The 18285-nt window shown below is 35.9% G+C and overlaps 1 protein-coding gene across 3 annotated transcripts in view; it reads right to left on the reverse strand.

The window, feature by feature from the left end:
- Window positions 1-18285, reverse strand: part of LOC121315622 (transcription initiation protein SPT3 homolog) — a 175812-nt gene that overhangs the window by 79042 nt on the left and 78485 nt on the right. For all 3 annotated transcript variants that reach the window (XM_041249875.1, XM_041249876.1, XM_041249874.1), the window contains exon 3: window positions 3318-3402. In XM_041249875.1, the coding sequence (XP_041105809.1) occupies window positions 3318-3402 (85 nt within the window). The remainder of the gene's footprint in view (window positions 1-3317; window positions 3403-18285) is intronic.

Below are 18285 nucleotides of genomic sequence, written 5' to 3' on the forward strand. Positions count from 1 at the left end.
TTATTACACATTATTGATTTATTTCTTACATTTTCATATCATTATATTCTACTCCACCCCACCAAAATGATACTACTGCCACAGTGCAGGAATACAGATTACAATTTTCAGTGGCATTAGGAAAAACAAATGATATTTAGTTGGCTTTTATTACTGCTATACTGTTAAAATACTGGTTCTGGTATATTGTGCAATATTCTGGTGTTGTACAATATATTATCTACAGAACTAAGTTATACACCCTTTGGACGATAAAGATTGGCAAGTTGACTCACTGACGGCTTATAATAAAATAATTTTACTTGCATATAATTGGAAATCATTTCACTAAGAATCTGTCCAGACTGATCTCAGGATACTGAATACAGGCAGAGCTACTGATATGGCCTTATTAAATGAACAGACAAGAAAGACTTAACTTCTGGGTAATGATGTACAGAGGAGAAGACAACCTCCTTTTTGGCCTTGTATGTACTCTATTTAAATCGATAATAACGATAATAATGCAGCTGACAACCTGGGATCCTTCAAAAAGCTGCTTGATGAGATTCTAAGATCAATAAGCTACTACAGCCAAATTAGCAAGAAGGGTCGAATGGCCTCCTCTCGTTTGTAAACTTCATGTTCTTGCTCTAAAACAGGAAAAACAGTGTTTCAACAGAATTAACAGCATAGTGTATGTGTGAATACAAACTTCATGTTTAAGTGCATTTGCTACCTACTGTAATTAATCCATGTTGAAACGATCAGCTTTAGAACTGTTTCCTGTGTAATAATATTTGTATTACATTTTTTTTAAATTATTTTTTTATTTAGTTAAATTTCCTTCCTAAGCTGTAACAAAGCCCAGATGTTATACACACCCCTCTACTGCTGCAATCTCCCATTTGGCTCACACAGCACTCCAGTGTTCGAGATGTAACTGGGTTATCAGAAAAGAAATAATGCTATTTTATAACTAAATAAATAAGGCACTGTATAATCAGTAAAAAAAAAAAAAGAAAAAAAGATGGGTCATGATTTGACAAACTAAAAAGAAAACCTACTGCACAGTATGTCACAAACAGCAGTACATCTGCTGAGAACAACATGCTAAAATAACACTTGATTTAAGAGTTCCGTCAGACATGGAAGGTCAAAGTAATGTGCTTTTAGAGGCACTTTGACTTCCTTTGCTGCTAACAGCAGTCCATGGGCAGGTGAAAGGTTAAACAAGCAACTTGTCTGCATGGCTGCTACAAGTCCTCCTCTTAGCAATGTTCACTCTTGAAAAAAACAATAAGGTCAACTCAGGTCAGGGCTACTGACAAAGTATTCAATTCATGACAACCGCAGTCTTTACAGCTGAAAAAAAAAAAAAATACAATTGGGATAAAAACTTAAATAAGGGGAGAGAAAAAAAAATGCATGTGTACAGAAGCAGCACCTGTGTTGTGGGAAGTGTGAGTACTGAGAAGGCCGCAGTCAACAGGGCTATGAACAACCATTGCTAAGTGCTGAGACTGTTCACAGCCCAACGTACAGCGTTAGGGGTCGGTTTATTGCTGTAGAGTGCGGCCAAGTTTCAATACAAGTATAGTACCAGGAAAACAAATGACACCGCTGCCAAGTGCTAGGTCTGTGTCAGAGGGGCTGCATTTAAGCCTTTCTGTTTAAACTGTTAGGTGAATTGTGTTTGTTTAGTTTTCAGAAAGAAAAAAAAAGTGTACTCCTGTTAAAAAGAGTAAGTAGCGAGGTTTCCGAAAAATCTAGCGTTACATGCCCCCTCTTGTTGCTACAAGGTTTTAAATAAAGTACTTTATTTTTCTCTTTTCATTATTACCATTGTGACAACCTTTTACACTTTGAGCGGCCATTTTTAAAAGAGCTTTGAAACAGACTTTAAAGTTATAAACGTAAAAATAAGTTGTCAGGATGTTAACAATGAAATGAAAAATGAGAGGTACTTCATTTAAACAGCTGTAGCAAAACATGGGGACGTACACCACTATATTTTTTGTAACTCCACTATTTATTCCTTAGGTGCAGCTGTGTATTCTCTTACATGTTTATTACTGGCCAGTTAGTCTATCACAGTACCATATATTACAGAGTATCTGTGGCTTTGCTTCATTGATTTTTATTTGTGGTCTAAAACATACTGGCATAAGGTAACAGAACTTTTCTTTCATTACAGCATTGCTACTGCAATGTTGTGTCTACTGTATGAAGTAATAGGTCTATCTTGAGGTGCACATGTTCATTCCTGCACTAAGCTACCAATAACCGAAATATTTTACGGAGTGACTGCTCAATGAAGAATGTATTTTCACCCCAAGTAACAGGCTGCATATGATCTGTTTTTGGTTTTCACTTTCCTTGTTTTCTATTCATTATTTTGTTTTCCTGTATATAATTTCTGAATGTAAATATTTGTGTTAATGTTTTTCATAATGTAAATCATTTTGAATCTTGTTTTGGATTTGTTTGAATAATGGTACATTGTTGAGAAGGCTGAATTACATGCCCTTCAGTAACATGGTGTATATTTCAGGTGGGGTATAAACAAATAATCACAATGACGTGAGGGGCACTTACACTTTCTGAAACAGGACTAAATAATTAAACATTATATTGATGATTGTAGGTCCTTGTATTGGTTGTCAAAAGTCACCTTCATAATTTGCCATCTTGTTAAAGACATCAGTAAGTATATATGAAGTCAGGCCTTTCCAAAAGTGTTTTTGGTGGGGTATTATAATGGATTTAATGGATCTCACATAGTCCAATAAACACCCACAACTGATGACATGTCTGGTAATTGAACAGGTCTTAGGTGTATAATCCAGGTTGTTTCAATGTGTACAGTATGTTGTTCTCATGATTTTCATGCTGCCGTAATGAAATATTTAAAATCTTGGGAACCTTTGTAGATCCCTAGCCTGGTTGTTATCACTGTCAAACTGCGACTGCAACTGGTTCCACCTGCAGTTCAGAACCCAAATTTCAACCAGAAATTATATATTTAGCAGTTCTCTTAGAATCTGCAGCTCTGTGCTTTTTGTATATTTAAAAAAAGTACTAAATATGCACCTCACTTTTTTTCCAGGAAACTACAGATAATTAAGTTACAGCTACATATTTCATATCAAAAGTATTTTGGGATGCTAACAGGAATTCACAGATAATTTGACAAGTAATAACAATTAGGAGTGCAACCCACAGTCTGTAAGGCACACCCTACCCTAACCTGCACATTCAGTTGGAACATGCACAGTGCAAGACAAACAGTTAACAACATGTGCATTGTTAAGCAGAAGTCTTGAAAATATTCTTACCAAATGAATGAGTTGGGTGTGAACAATGTCTTCCACTAAAGCGGCCGTCTCATGGAGAGGCCGCCGGGCATCCCCCAGAGCAAACCTGAAACAAAGCGTATAAAAAAAAAAAAAAAAAAAAAGGACCACATTACTGATATATTAAATACATGATGGGGTGTGGGTAAAAACACTGACTGAATGGGGGGGGGGGGGGGGGGGGGGGTGGGGGGTCTTAGGTTGGCCAGGGTGTCTTTGGATCACCGTACACCAGCAACCTCTGTGGTCTGGCCAGGCGCCTGCGGGCTTGACTATAAGCTGCCCAGAGCTGCACTGTCCTCCGACACAGTAGTTCTGAGGTGGCTGCATGGTCAGCCTGCAGTGTGTAGCTGACGGCACATGCTTCGGAGGACAGCGTGCGTTTTGTCTTCACCCCTCTCAAGTCAGCGCAGGGGTGGTAGCGGTGAGCTGAGCCTAAAAATAATTGGACAATCTAAAATTAGGAGAAAATAATACAAATAACTGACAAAGACTAAACTTTTAAAAAAATTTAAAAATGAAAATTCAAGTCGTTGTAATTAATCTACGCAACAGTTCCTAACAACACTTTATATTTTGTGTAACCTAATTATAAAAACAGGTAGCATTAATAGTATTCTGGACAGCATCCTGACAAATTCATACTGTATACAAAAACACCTCAATAGGACAAACTTCGCTCACCCTGTACATTATTATACAATTACAAATCTGGTCTTGTTTGACATAACTGACATATCTCATGACATTCGAACAAAAATGGATCTATCAACTAAAAGTCTGAAGGGAATTAGGAAATCAGATATTAAAATGAAAGAAAATTTTATTTAAATAAAAAATATTTTCAAGTCTGAGAAATAACATATTTCTTTGGCTACCCAGTCCACAAAAAGTGAAAAAAAGCAGCTCTAGAGGCTCATCTCTGAAAGGACCTAGTGTTGAAGAAGAAATGCCTGGCTGGTGACTGCAGGGGTGCTATCATTAGACTTGGACTGAAATGCTCTAATAGCACACTGGTATAATCTGGCAGCACTGGGCTTTACCTGACAGACAGCACAGAATTAAAATTACTACCACACTGCTGAGCTGTACTAATAAAAAACTAGGACTGGAAAGTACAAACTTTATGACATTCATTTGAGTAAGTATATAGCCCTGCAAAACTGCAAATTTCTCTCTCTCTCTCTATGGATGGATGGATGAATGGATACATTCGCCTGCCAAAAAATCTGTCAAATTCTAAACTGGAATTTTTTCCTGGGCCACCCCCTCCGACAGACACATTACAACAATTACATACAATTGCTGTTTACGCAGCTTCCACAAAAGTATATTTAAAACTTTTAAAATGACACATTTTTATAATTGTTGTACATCATGCCCTGCTCAACCTTTTTTCTCTCCAAACACACACCAATAAACATAAAACCATGCAGGAAGTGCTCCTTCAATTACCCAGGTCTCTGCACTGGGATTGAAGATTCTGAACACACCTCCTGGTTTGACAGATCCTTCAGTTACCCAGGTCTCTGCACTGGGATTGAAGGTTCTGAACACACCTCCTGGTTTGACAGATCCTTCAGTTACCCAGGTCTCTGCACTGGGATTGAAGGTTCTGAACACACCTCCTGGTTTGACAGATCCTTCAGTTACCCAGGTCTCTGCACTGGGATTGAAGGTTCTGAACACACCTCCTGGTTTGACAGATCCTTCAGTTACCCAGGTCTCTGCACTGGGATTGAAGGTTCTGAACACACCTCCTGGTTTGACAGACAGAGCACATTAGGCCTGTGTTTAATGGTTAAAACAGTAAGAAAACTAAAAGGAGCTGTTAAAATTAAGTACATATGTTATGACTCACTATATTCTAGCCATTTTCTGAAATTAATGGAAGGAATTGCCTGATTCAGAAGACCGGAAACCTGAACTACTTCTCACCATGCTGCTACCACGCTAGCACTTTTACATGTACCTTATCAAAAGTAGAAATCACCAAGTGTTGTCTGTACCTTCACCTTCTTTTCACAGTTTTTCCCACACTACTACTGCCAAATTTTGTTCCCCACACAGAAAGCTTGATATCAACGTGGTGGTTTCTGCCGAAAAGTGAAAACCACAGTACAGCCACAGCCACTTCCTTTTTCTTTATAAAGTACACATTATTTTAAAGCTAGTGAAAAATTAAAGGTCAACTTACTAAATAATTAAAACCTCTCTCTCAATGTGCTAAATTCCATCTGCTTCTCGCTCTCACCGAGACAGCTTCTGTCACTCACTTGCACAACTGCACTCAGGCTTGCACTCCTATTTATCTCTTTGCATTAAACCATGTCCTCCATCCACCTTCACCAATCCTGGGCATGCCATTTGGACCCCGATCTCCTGCCAGTATTCTGGGGGTACAAATGCATATCCAGGATTGGTGAACCCAGACAGACTGGCAACCAACACCCCCACCAGTAGCATGGCAGAGCAAAACTGAAAAATAAAAGACAAAAAATGAGAGTCATTAAGTCCTGCAACAATGGAAATTGTCGGGTCATTACAATATTGTAGTGTTGACAGCATGCTGTAGGTTCTACCAGGATACAATGCAGCTGGAACAGCAGCAAAGGTTTAACATTTAAATAAGTGACTAATCTTTAATAAAGTTATAATATATATTTTTAAGATGGATACACTTTATTACAAGCTACGATAGGTGTGAAACGACACAAGCTCTGTGGACGAGGATTGGACAGATTTAATAGGGGGTTGGTCAGATTAAACATCCCTGCCTGGGTAGTTGATTGAGTCAATCATCCTAGAGGCCCACCGAGTTTGAAAATCTCTGCCTTAGGGGTCTGCAAACATTGCTAAATAGGACCCATAGGGCTCTGAATACACACCAGGGTTAATATAGAGTATAAGATGCCGACAATCTTCATTATAAAATGTGACCTGGAATCATGAAAAAAAGATTACAGAGGAAAGTGTTACAGTTTGGAGGCCAATTACATTACTACCCTTCTATCTATCGGTATAAAAAGTTGCAATTCACATTGATGTTATTACCACTTACAGTAGGAAATCTGGATCTCTCTCTTTTTTTATTGAAGTGTGTTACTTTTGGGCCCCACTACAATACAGTGGCTCTCAAAAATATTCACCCCCCCTTGGACTTTTCCACATTTTATTGTGTTACAATATTGTAATTAACTTAGAACAATTTGTAGATTTTACTTTTCACTTTGACATTATGGACTTTTCTTGTGTTGATCAGTGGAAAAAACTAATTAAATCCACTTTGATTCCATGTTGTAACAATAAAATGTGGAAAAGTCCAAGGGGGGGGTGAATACTTTTGAGAGCCACTGTAAATGGTAGAATTCATGGATTCTATTAGTGTCTTTTACTGGCTTCAAGAATCCAGATTTGTCCCTTCAGCCTCTTTGCCTGCGCAAATAAAAAAAAGCTGTCTGGATCGATTAAGAACCATTTTCTGATTTGAATCTCTCCAGTATCAGTGGGGAAAGCGTTTATGCTTATGCTTTTCAGAAGGTTCAAAACTGCTTTTGTACATCTGTCTGCATCAATGGCTGCTTATTGAGACCTTTTATTAATTGTTGACCCCTAATTATGAGAACCGCACTGTATCTGATCAATTAACTTTTAGTACTTCCTCATTTAAGTATTTTTTTTCTCCTCTTCACATAAATATTTTTTTAGTGCAACAAATCACGATGAGTGCCAAAGGAAAATCTATAATTTAATCCAGTTGCAGAATTTACTCCATTTGTTTAGTCACAAAGAGCTTCAGATCTGACCAGGAAACTATCGAGACAACCGTCTTTCTAGAGCTTGCAGACTGGACAGTGATCAATCATTTTTCTCTCAGCAAAATGAGGACAAGTTTTTCTCTAGTCTCAACAATGGCCCCAAAATAAAGTGCTTTATAAAGCTGGAGGAAATTTAGTTTCATAGTCCCATCAAAAAGACTTTGATAAAAGCAATTATGAAGAACAGAAAGGAAAACATAAAATGTATCAAATACATTGCAATAAACATGACTATAATTGGGAACATACGGGTTGCCCTAAACAAATCACTTCTACATTTAGTCTTTCTTGGTTTTACACTCTTTTGATTTTTTTCCCTCCACTGTTTCATCTACACTATTAAGGAACTCTACTGGACTTCAGTACAATCTCTCAGTGTATATTTAGGTTGAGCGAGACAAAATGCATGCCGGCCGTTTGTAAGCCAATGAAATAACAAACAGTCATGCTTGCGTGAAGGTTTCACTTCCGCAAGGAATGTTTGTTTATTCTGTTTAGCCATATTTATAAAACTGACCATCTTAAGCCCCTTTCACTCTGGCATACTTTACCTGGGTCAGGTAGAGTTTGTTCTTATAGTATGTTTAAGGGCTGCATTTTGTAGGCAATACAAAAAGAATGACAATGATGAAACAGAATCTATTAAAATCTTAGTCGTGTGCATGCCAAGTTTCCCGATTTTGATCTGACGTCTCTTAGTGCAACTCAGGATAATTTAGATTGGCAATTGTAATGCATTATTACCTTAAGTTAATTTTCTAAAACAAGTGTCATATACAAAAAAAATATATATTATATATATATATATATACACACTACACACCATTTATATATATATATATATATATATATATATCTATACACACCACACACACACATATGTTAATTTAATATATATATAATATTATATATATATATATATATATTATAATATATAATATTATATATATATATATATATATATATATATATATAGAGAGAGAGAGAGAGAGAGAGAGAGAGAGAGAGAGAGAGAGAGAGAGAGAGAGAGAGAGAGAGAGAGAGAGAGAGAGAGAGAGAGAGAGAGAGAGACACACACACACACACACACCCACCAGCTAAACGGGACGTGCGTATATTATGGCTGTATCGCTGTACATATGGGGCGCACAGAGTTTGAACCAAACGATGGATGTCTTTCTTGCAGGAAGCAAAGACAACAGCTAGTGTTTAAGTGTTAGCATGGAGAAAAGCAGGATGCTGATTCAGCAGCAGCACAGACCTGGTTAACTGAGATTCTCCCCAGTCTTATCATTAATTAATTAATTACACTGCAGACAACATTATGTAAATGATGTATTGCAGACACAATGTAAATATGTTCAGTAAACAAAATTACAGCACTGAAGTATGACTTAATCAGCCATAAATGCTTTTTATTTTACCTTTAAATACTTGTTCACGTGTGTTTCTGTGCGCTTTATCTGCTGTACTAATTGACTAATCTGACTTCATGTGTTGTTTAACTACTCTTCTCCATAGCGAGACGCCTGCTTAAGTGGGACGGTTGTTCACTGCACCGGGGTGTCTCGCTTAAGCGGCTTCAAATGTAGATATACTTTATGGGGCTCTCACACTGCACCACCCTCCCCTCATGCAGGATGTAGCCTTTTGTAGTGACGCCCATGAAAACTTGTGTTGGGGTGCAGTCTGTTTGTGAATGAGAAGCGGATTTGTACTATAAAAAAAACTTAACTACCTACTACGGAGTAATGAAGCAAGTCTGTGTACTGCCTCACAGCAATGCAGATCGTGAGAGAACGTTCTCCATCACAAGGAAAAACAGGACTGAGGCTCACATCAAACTTAGCAATGCTGTGCTGAAGGGACTTTTGGCAACCAAAGTGAGCGTGCTGTCTGACTGCTCTGGTTTTCGAGTGGAAGCCCAGTGAGGCCTTGACAACACCAGATTCTACAGGTGAAAAAGTGAAAAGGTATGAATATATCAGAAGTAATTACTGTATGTCTAAAAATTCTTTTGGATGCTGTAGCATACCACTTATCTGCTTATAAAAAGTCCATTGGCACCCCTACTCCCCCCCAAAAAATCTGATTTTCAAAAGTTGGCAGGTATGTAGTGGTAGTCTGAAAACACCCATCTAAATATCTGCCAGGGAAGTAAAATGATGTTGGTTTTCTGTAAATTTCCCACATCCTTTTTCATTAAATGCGTTTAGGATTCAGCACTTTAAAAAGAAACAACTTTTGTTGTGTTATGGAAATTCCCAATAAATATATGAAATTAAGAATTTAAGAATGCTAATATGAGTTTTGTAGTGATACCAAGTGTTCTTTCAAACTCCATCATAAACATTTGTCTATAAAAAAAAAAAAAAAAAAAAAACAATTATGCTTTTGTAAAATTATTGCACAGATCAAAATGAGCTACAACAACCCTGCCAAACAATTCACAAATGGGTCATACTTAATTTATCAATATAAATTAATACATTTTATTATTTATTTTTCACTATCACTTAACCAGTTCCTAAATCTCATGGCATTTTTCCTCTTCACAATACAAAAAGTATATATTTATATAAGTATAAGCTTATATTCTAAAAAAAAAAAAAAAAAAAAAAAAAAAAAAAAAAAAAAAAAAAACTATTGATAGCAAAGGTAGATTATAATATTAATCAGAAGCATTTGTTAAAATGGAAATTGGAATAGTAACAGTTTGATACAGTTGCTAAAACTGCCTGTAATTATACTGTACATCACTGTCAGAGATAAGCTAATACTTTTTACAACAGATCTAAAAATGGCCAAAAGTTTTCCCTCATCCCATAGAACTAACTAATTTTGCTTCATAAAGTCAAATGAAACCTGCTGAAAATAATATTTTAACGTAACAAGCTACAAACTAACAAAAACTTGTAAAAATCAAACATGAAATACTGTACTACTATTATGGGTTCCGGTAGACTTTTGTTTCTTTGATTACATGGTGTTAAATGAAAATATCTATAGCATGTTCTTATTTTATTTATTTTTTTAATTACTGGTATGCAAAACTTTTGACTATAGCTGTGCATCAATGTATAAGGTTCAGGTTATACTGAATGCTGAACAAGAACAAAAAACATTTGCAATTTGAACATACATACAACATCATACCATGATCTTGCCAAAAAGACATTCTAATTTAAAAGTAAGAGAGCTTTATAATAACTGACAATCATGCGATGATCTTGAAGACAGCTTGTTTTATAGTCTATATCATTAATTGAAGAAACCAGCACTGCAGAAGTGGCGACATGTCTCACAACACTATCACATCTACACACATATATTAACACCATACCCACAGAATCACTCACAGGGAAAATTATGGTCAAAAGCTGTTGGTTTAGATAGTGGACTTTCAATCCTGTCCAAAATTATAAACTACATCAATTTCAAATTTCATGAATATTTACTTTCACTTAAAATAACAGAACTGTGAAAAGGGTGCTTTATAGTGTGCACACTGGACTCGCACTTGCACAGCCCCTTGACCAGAAGCAATAAATCAGGGCTGATTTATCTACCAGTTACAGCTTAGTTTAAGTGAAGCTTACCTATTGCATAATATTTATAATTTGTTCTCTTTTTCCACCTCCATAACTTGCCTGGATCAATTACAATTCACATCCACACTATCTACAGACTAAGCAGCAGAGAGATGTTTATCTGTGCAGTCTTTTATAATCTTAGGATATGATTTCCATCTGTAGCACCCACAACTCATCATCTGTTTCATGTAATTATATGGTTATCCAATCGCATAAAATCTATGCTGTTTTTACTAAACATTTCATTAAAATAAGTGATTCATTTGAACACCCAAGACGTACTTAAAGAGAAGTATGGTACTGTACCATAAGTGTTTTCTGCCTAGGCTGTACAGTAAGTACAAAATACGCACTATCAGTAAAAAAGTCATAAAAAAAAAGTATATCACCATGGCTTGCATGCAACGTAAAAAAAAAAAAAAAAAAACCCAACAACAAACAGACGGACAGATCCTTGTTACACCACCAGATCATGATACAAACTGCTAAAGAATGTCCCAACATCATCACAATTGGATAAGCATTTAAGCCAGCGACCAAACTACGAACCAAAAGTAGGCACAAGTACAGGTATAAGTACTTTATTAACACAAAAAAGCATTTACAGCACATTCAGAGGAACACAATTGAACATTATAAAACTAAGAAGAAACTTATACTAATTAAACTAATTTAACTCTTTCTTCTAGTTGTTTTATTCTGCTCTGAAAACGTACCATTGCCTTTGCACTTGCTTCATAAAAAGAGCAAGGTTTCTCAAATTTAAACTATCAGGGGGAAAAAAAAGACAAAATACAACCGGAAAACCACTGGTGCTCTGCCTATTGCGAGCATAAATCCTGCTTTTAATTCAGGAGACCTACAGCATCTAAACTTAACATATTTGCTGCCCACAGTAAATTGATTCAGCCACCTCTCTTGCCAGCTCTACACCCAAGTAAGTAAATGCAAACTACGGTCGAACAAAAAACAGGGTCTATTTACTCATTTGGCAGGTACAGAAAAAGGCTACTGTTTAAAACAGCGCTCTGTATATGGCAGCGAGTGAGCTAAGAGAGCAGAGAGGATTAACTAACGTGTAACACAATGTTCTAAGAGTATAAAACTTCTGGGTGTCCACCTGCCTGCCCACAGGAGGCAAAAATGCCAAACCAGTATGGCTCTCTCTCTTTCCTGTATTTTTGTTGTTATAGATTAAAGTATGCATGTGTATCAAATCGGATGGTTTGTAACCATAAAATAAAAAAGAAATGTGAAAAAGATTCCTTCATTGTGAAAAGAAGTTGCAAACAATATGGCAATAAAAAGGTTTACTGGACACCCCATGTAATGGAATGTTAGAGAGAATCGTAGAATACAACTGGAAAGAGCCCATGTCAAAGCATATGGTCTGTATCATTCACATGGCCAGAATTTCAAGCAATGTGGCAGTGAAAGACTTAACTTACTGGTTAGAACTCTTATTAGAACTTAAGTAAGAAAATCAAAAAACGCAGCTGTGTATCAAACATTAAATAATACAATAAGATATTAAATCAGAGGCCAATTTCATGGTCGTCATCATATTTAGCATAAAGTATGTATATAACCTTGCTAATACGGAGTCACAATCTCAAATGGTTTCTGAGACACAAAAGTTTGACACTGTGGCTGCATCAAAGTGGCAAAATAAATAAATATATATATATATATATATATATATATATATATATATATATATATATATATATATATATATAAATATAAAATTATATATATATTTTAGTACTTTCCTATAAAATGTAGCCTAATGAATCAAAGAACACACGTGTGTAATGAGTATGAAATGTTTTTAGGTCTATCATCTGGACTCCAAATGGTCACACTATCCCATCAAACACAATGACCATCACAGGTGAAGGGTGTTGTTAGATTGTATCTGCTTGCATGGTTTAAGAGATACTGACAGCCATAGGTGTAGTGACAAACTCATATACACTCCTTTACTGGGATGCTTAAATAGTCAAGAAAACTGCTGCTGGTTCTTCAATTCAAAACCAAGAGCCAATTAAGGAACCAGCTAAGGTTAAGCAGGGACCCCTAAAGTCTGTGTAGACATTAGGGTTTAATCACACTAAAGGACTTCAAACTTGTCTGCCCTCTTTATAATTAAGCATTTTGACTGAGTGTTTCTCTTTTTTTCTTACTGGAAACAATTAACTTTAATTATACACAGCTTATATGATTTTCGGGTGATATAGCACACCGTGGGGTAGCAAACTTTTGACGACATCTCTCTCTCACACACACACACACACACACATACTATATATGGAGGCATTTCTCCGTACCAATCAAGTTTTATTTCGTAGTGGAGTTGCAAGGGTAATTGCACACAGAACATACGGGAAAACTAAACAACTTTACTCCATGCTGTTTTACAAAGTGAAACGATCGACTGTTACATCTAAATGCTCTTGGCTTAAAACACACACTCATAAAACAAATAACTGGGAAGAAAAGTGTGCAAAAAAAGAAAAAACTTTAAAGTTATATTGCTGTCATTTTAAAAAATCTAAACATTTTTATAGTGTATATATATATATATATATATATATATATATATATATATATATATATATATATATATATATATATATATATTATTTTTTTTTTAGTGTTGATTCATCAGTAGTAAAGAGTTTATCCATTTAGTCTCCATGGGCAGTAGTTGGTCATTTGGGCATCACAGGCAACGTAAAATGTGCTAGTGTCATTGACACTTGTGCACGAATCGAGTATATGTCATACGGGGATGTTTAACCTCAAATGCCCACAAAAAAAGTTTGACGCTGTTTTCGGGGGGTTGGGGGGGGGGGACACCGGGTAAAACCTGAAAATCAGATGTCCTACTTGCCACCTTTACAGGTGCCATTGACACAATTACATTATATAATGCAATATTGCATATATACTGCCATTTTTAAACTTACATTTAATTTGGCCTCAAGCCTTTATTGATTTATCTGTTACCAATATACAAAACGCTGTAAACATTTACCAAAAATTGTTTATGACTTTCTTCTTACATATTAATGAAGACCAAATTGCTCACAGATGTATACAGAAGTGCTTCCCGAAAGTATGTTTCACATTACTTTTTGGCATCAGTTGACTTCTTTTAAAAAAAGGCAAAGCTCATATCCATATTCTGCACGTATAAGTTAGATAAATCCTTTTTGATTACATTAATAAATTTTAATACTGTAAGTCTGGCTGCACATTTTTATTTACTTACGAGGATCAATTGCACAGATGAAGCAGGAGGGTCCAAGTTTCGATTTTTGAGGATTTAAAAATGATTATATTGTACACTGCAGTGTCTTGGTCCTGACTTACACGTGAATAAGTGACATCCTACCTATGCTATAAACCATGAGATAAATGACACCCCCCCCCCCCCCCCCCCATCCCATCAACACAACAATGTTCCTAATAACTTAAGTGTTCAGCTGTTTAATGAATGTTGCATTTTAAATTGTAACACATGCACTTTTAAAATGTTCTCTTTACATAACAAGAAAGTTTACAAATAATTCAGCCCATCTTGTTCGTTTGTTGTTAGTAGCTTATTGATCCAAGAATCTCATCAAGCAGCTTCTTGAAGAATCCCAGGGTGTCAGCTTCAACAACATTACTGGGGAGTTGGTTCCAGACTCAGAATTCTGAGTAAAAAAGTGCCTCTTATTTTCTGTTCTGAATGCTCCTTTATCTAATCTCCATTTGTGACCTATTTTTTCAGGTCGAAAAAGTCCCTATCCTAAAACCATGCTCACTGTCTCCCAGGATACTGTTACCATATAGGTAATTTTCCATTTTGGATCTTATTATAGTTTACATAAGTTTACATATAATAGAAGTTAGGCTTATTGGTCTGTAGTTCGGTTTTGTCTCCCTTTTTGTGGATCGGTATTACGATTGCAATTTTCCAGTTGGTCGATACAACCCGTGTCAAGAGACTGTTGCATGATCTTTCTTAGTGGTTTGTAAATAACTTCTTTCATTTCTTTGAGTACTATTGGGAGGATCTCGTCCAGCCCAGGAGATTGGTTTATTTTAAGAGCTCCTAGTCCCTTTAACACTTCTGCCTCTGTTATGCTGAAGTTAATTAACTGTACAGAAACAGGTCGACATATGGGGCATGTTGTCCATAACCTCCTTCATAAAAAAAAAAAAAAATCTCTTAGACATTTGATCTCCTCTTTGAGTGTTCTCTTGCTGTTATAATATTGGAAAAAACTTTTTGGAATTGGTTTTAGCCCCCTTAGCAATGCTCATTTCTCTCTCTCTCTCACTTCCTTTTTGACTTGTGTTTGCAGTTCCAAGTACTCTTTTTGCGTACTTTGTTCTTGGTCCCTTTTGAAAGCACGGTAAAGTGCCTTTTTTTCTCTGAATATTTGTAATTGAAAACAATTTTGGCAATTTTGTTTTAGATTTAGATTTGTCTACTTTGGGGACATAATTGTTTTGCACATCTAGTACTACATACGTGTCATGTGTATCACTGTTATGACCACATGCTGAAACAATGTAACTGTGAAACAGTTATTTGCTTCTGGACACCACAGCATATGAGCAGAGTGCTCATAAACGTTGCTCCTCGCTCTATCCCTCTTTGAAACCGCTCACTCCATGGCTTTTATTTCCCCAGTTCGCTCCGCTCCGGTGTTTTTAATTCTGCAGCTAGCTCCACTGCTAGTGTAAATCGCTTCCAAATTGTAGCGATGTTTGAACTGGTTCCTGCTTTGATACAGACAAACCGGATAGAAATATCAGGGATCAGGTTCCAGTGAGTACTATTATGTTTTTAGTAAACCTGATTATTAAAACATAATTTCTGTCAAAAATACATTTGATAACTATAATTGACATGTTCACACAAAGAAAAAAAAAGTCTGCAAAATATTTATTAAAGCAATAACAGGGTTATTTCTTTTTTTTAAACCCTGGAAAATAATTCAATCTCACTTTCACATGAAGTTTTGAAAACGCTTTGGGTAAAGTGAATCTTCTGCACCTCGATGGGATTACTCACAAGTCAACCCCAAGGCGAACACGAAACGATTTCTGATATCTAAAAAAGTAAAGCTGGTGGGGTCGTATTTTGGCTTGGGATGTTTACATACACTGACCCTTCTGCACATACCATGTGGTTAAAGATTTTTTTTTTTTTTTATGTAAGCTTTGTGAAATTTGCAATTAAGAAGGTTCATACACAAGCACACAATGGCTTTCGCCGTTGTAATAAAACGCTTACTTTACAAATGGGATATTATTGATTATTTTGTTAACTTTAATTATAAAAGGCAATTTCATAGATTTCACAATATTGTTGGAGCATCGCAAAAGCTGCATCGTGTTTGGATCCTATATATTATATTTACAGTGTCAAATATTTTTCCTTTGCAAAACATCTTTAAGAGCGGGCGTTGGAGCGGGAGTGGTGCCAGAGGCTTTTCGCGTTTACTCTCCACTCAGGCACTTTACCCGCTCCACACTCCGCTCACTCTCTTTAAGGACATCATTTTGTGCACAGACTACAACCTTGCACTTAATATTGTTTATCCAAACAATACAGTTGTCATTGAAATCAGGATGTGATAGTATTAGGTGTGACAGTGGAAATGTTTCTATGCTGTACGACTGCTTTAAGACTTGAACCAAAGCCAAGGTATCACCACATGTATCTTGTTTTCTTTGTGTGTACAACAGGAAAATGTGGTTTTATTTAACCTGACAATGCTGTTTTAGTGCTGTTAAACAGTTAAATCCTTTATGTATACAAGGAAAGGCCTACTGTATTAGCAGTGGGTTTCACTGTGAATGCAACACTCTCAGGGATATTTCACCACTTACTGCTGTTACAGTCCACCATCTCCTCGAACGATTACTTTATTAGAAACATCTGTTACCTGTAAATCAGAAGCATTTCAGTGGCAACCAGATGACAAGTCAATGGGTTATTTTTCTATAAGCATTAAATCTTGTCATATTGTCTGAGAAACAAAACACCTAAAGGCTGATGGTTGAGCCTCATTATCCGACAGTTTTGTGAATGGATATCAGCACAGGCGGTGCCCATGTGTTTACAGCTGTGTGCCCAAATGCACCTTTACAAAAAATAAATAAAAAAGACCTTTAGGTTTCATGTTTTAGCATTGTCAGATATAACCAGGGTAGACATAAATTAAATCTGAGACACTACTCGTAGTTCTAACATAAACTGTGCAACAGAGGACAGAAAAATGGTACCACATAACATATTCTGAATCTTGTACTTGTTTTCAGGAAGTATGTGTGCGTGGGAGGACGTATGCAATTTCTTTGAGTAAATTACACATTTATCTGTAAAACACATCAGAGGTCTTCCTGCTCTTTAAAAATGCACCCAACTCCAGATGTATTGTAGTTTTTGTTAACTTAATGCTGAATAGGAATACTGACACATCTTACATATTTTAAAATGTATACAGTATTGAAGCAATACATACTCCTTATCAATTATAAAATGGTTCAAGACCTTGCTGTATAGCTTTTACTTGTTCTGTATTGTGCTATTGATTTTCAGTGATGTTTTTTGCATGCACTGTATGCTATTATATTATTTCAAATACCCAACAGTAATGGATTACAAAAGGAACTCCAAGGATTAGCTTTTAGCACTAGAATTCTATTTCAAAAAGACCCTGAAGTAACAACTATGATGTCAGGGTGCTCGTCACAGTTACATTAGAGAATATGTTTGAATCAAATTTGTTACCATACTTCACTTCTGGTTATTAGTGTTGTAAGCTGAGGCACGGAAACACTAGATAAAATACAGACAATATTAATATGCTAACGGGGACAAAACCATTACCAAGTACTAAACAAAATGTAATTGTTCCAAAAACAAAAAAGGAAAGGTATTTCAATTTAAATGTGCTTTAAAGTAATTATAAGAATTTAATAAGAATAACCTTAAATCAAAAGACCTAATGTTTGAAGTCCTATGTTTTTACATGAACGTTTTAATATGAACACACACAACATACTTCCATATTCATAATTCCTTCTTTAAGACAACTAGGTGAAAGCTTGATTTATCAATTGTCTTGGTCAGTTTGAACCTTACCGTCCATTCTTGCTCAACACATGCAGTAAACTCTGAAGCAGTACTGACATTCCTGGGGCTACTACTGTATATTTGTTTGTTTATGAGAAACTGATCATCGTGGTTAAGACAGGATGGAAAGCTATACAAATATAACAGGATGTGTGGTGAATTATACCTTTGGTCAGTCACAAGTGACAAAGCATTAAACATGTAATTATTTGTATAACAGGAAGTGGTTACTATTGGTGATTTTGGAGCGTTGTTCAAAAGAGAACCATACGGTAACTTCTGTTTATCAACCATTTTCTACTGTCTGGTTTAGTCTATTTGCTGTGTATTTGTATTTGAAACTGAACTATATTATTACTGCTGTTATGGTATTTATTTTTTCACATAAAGCAATA

This window comes from Polyodon spathula, chromosome 5 (genome assembly GCF_017654505.1).
Source record: "Polyodon spathula isolate WHYD16114869_AA chromosome 5, ASM1765450v1, whole genome shotgun sequence".
Taxonomy (NCBI): Eukaryota; Metazoa; Chordata; class Actinopteri; order Acipenseriformes; family Polyodontidae; genus Polyodon; species Polyodon spathula.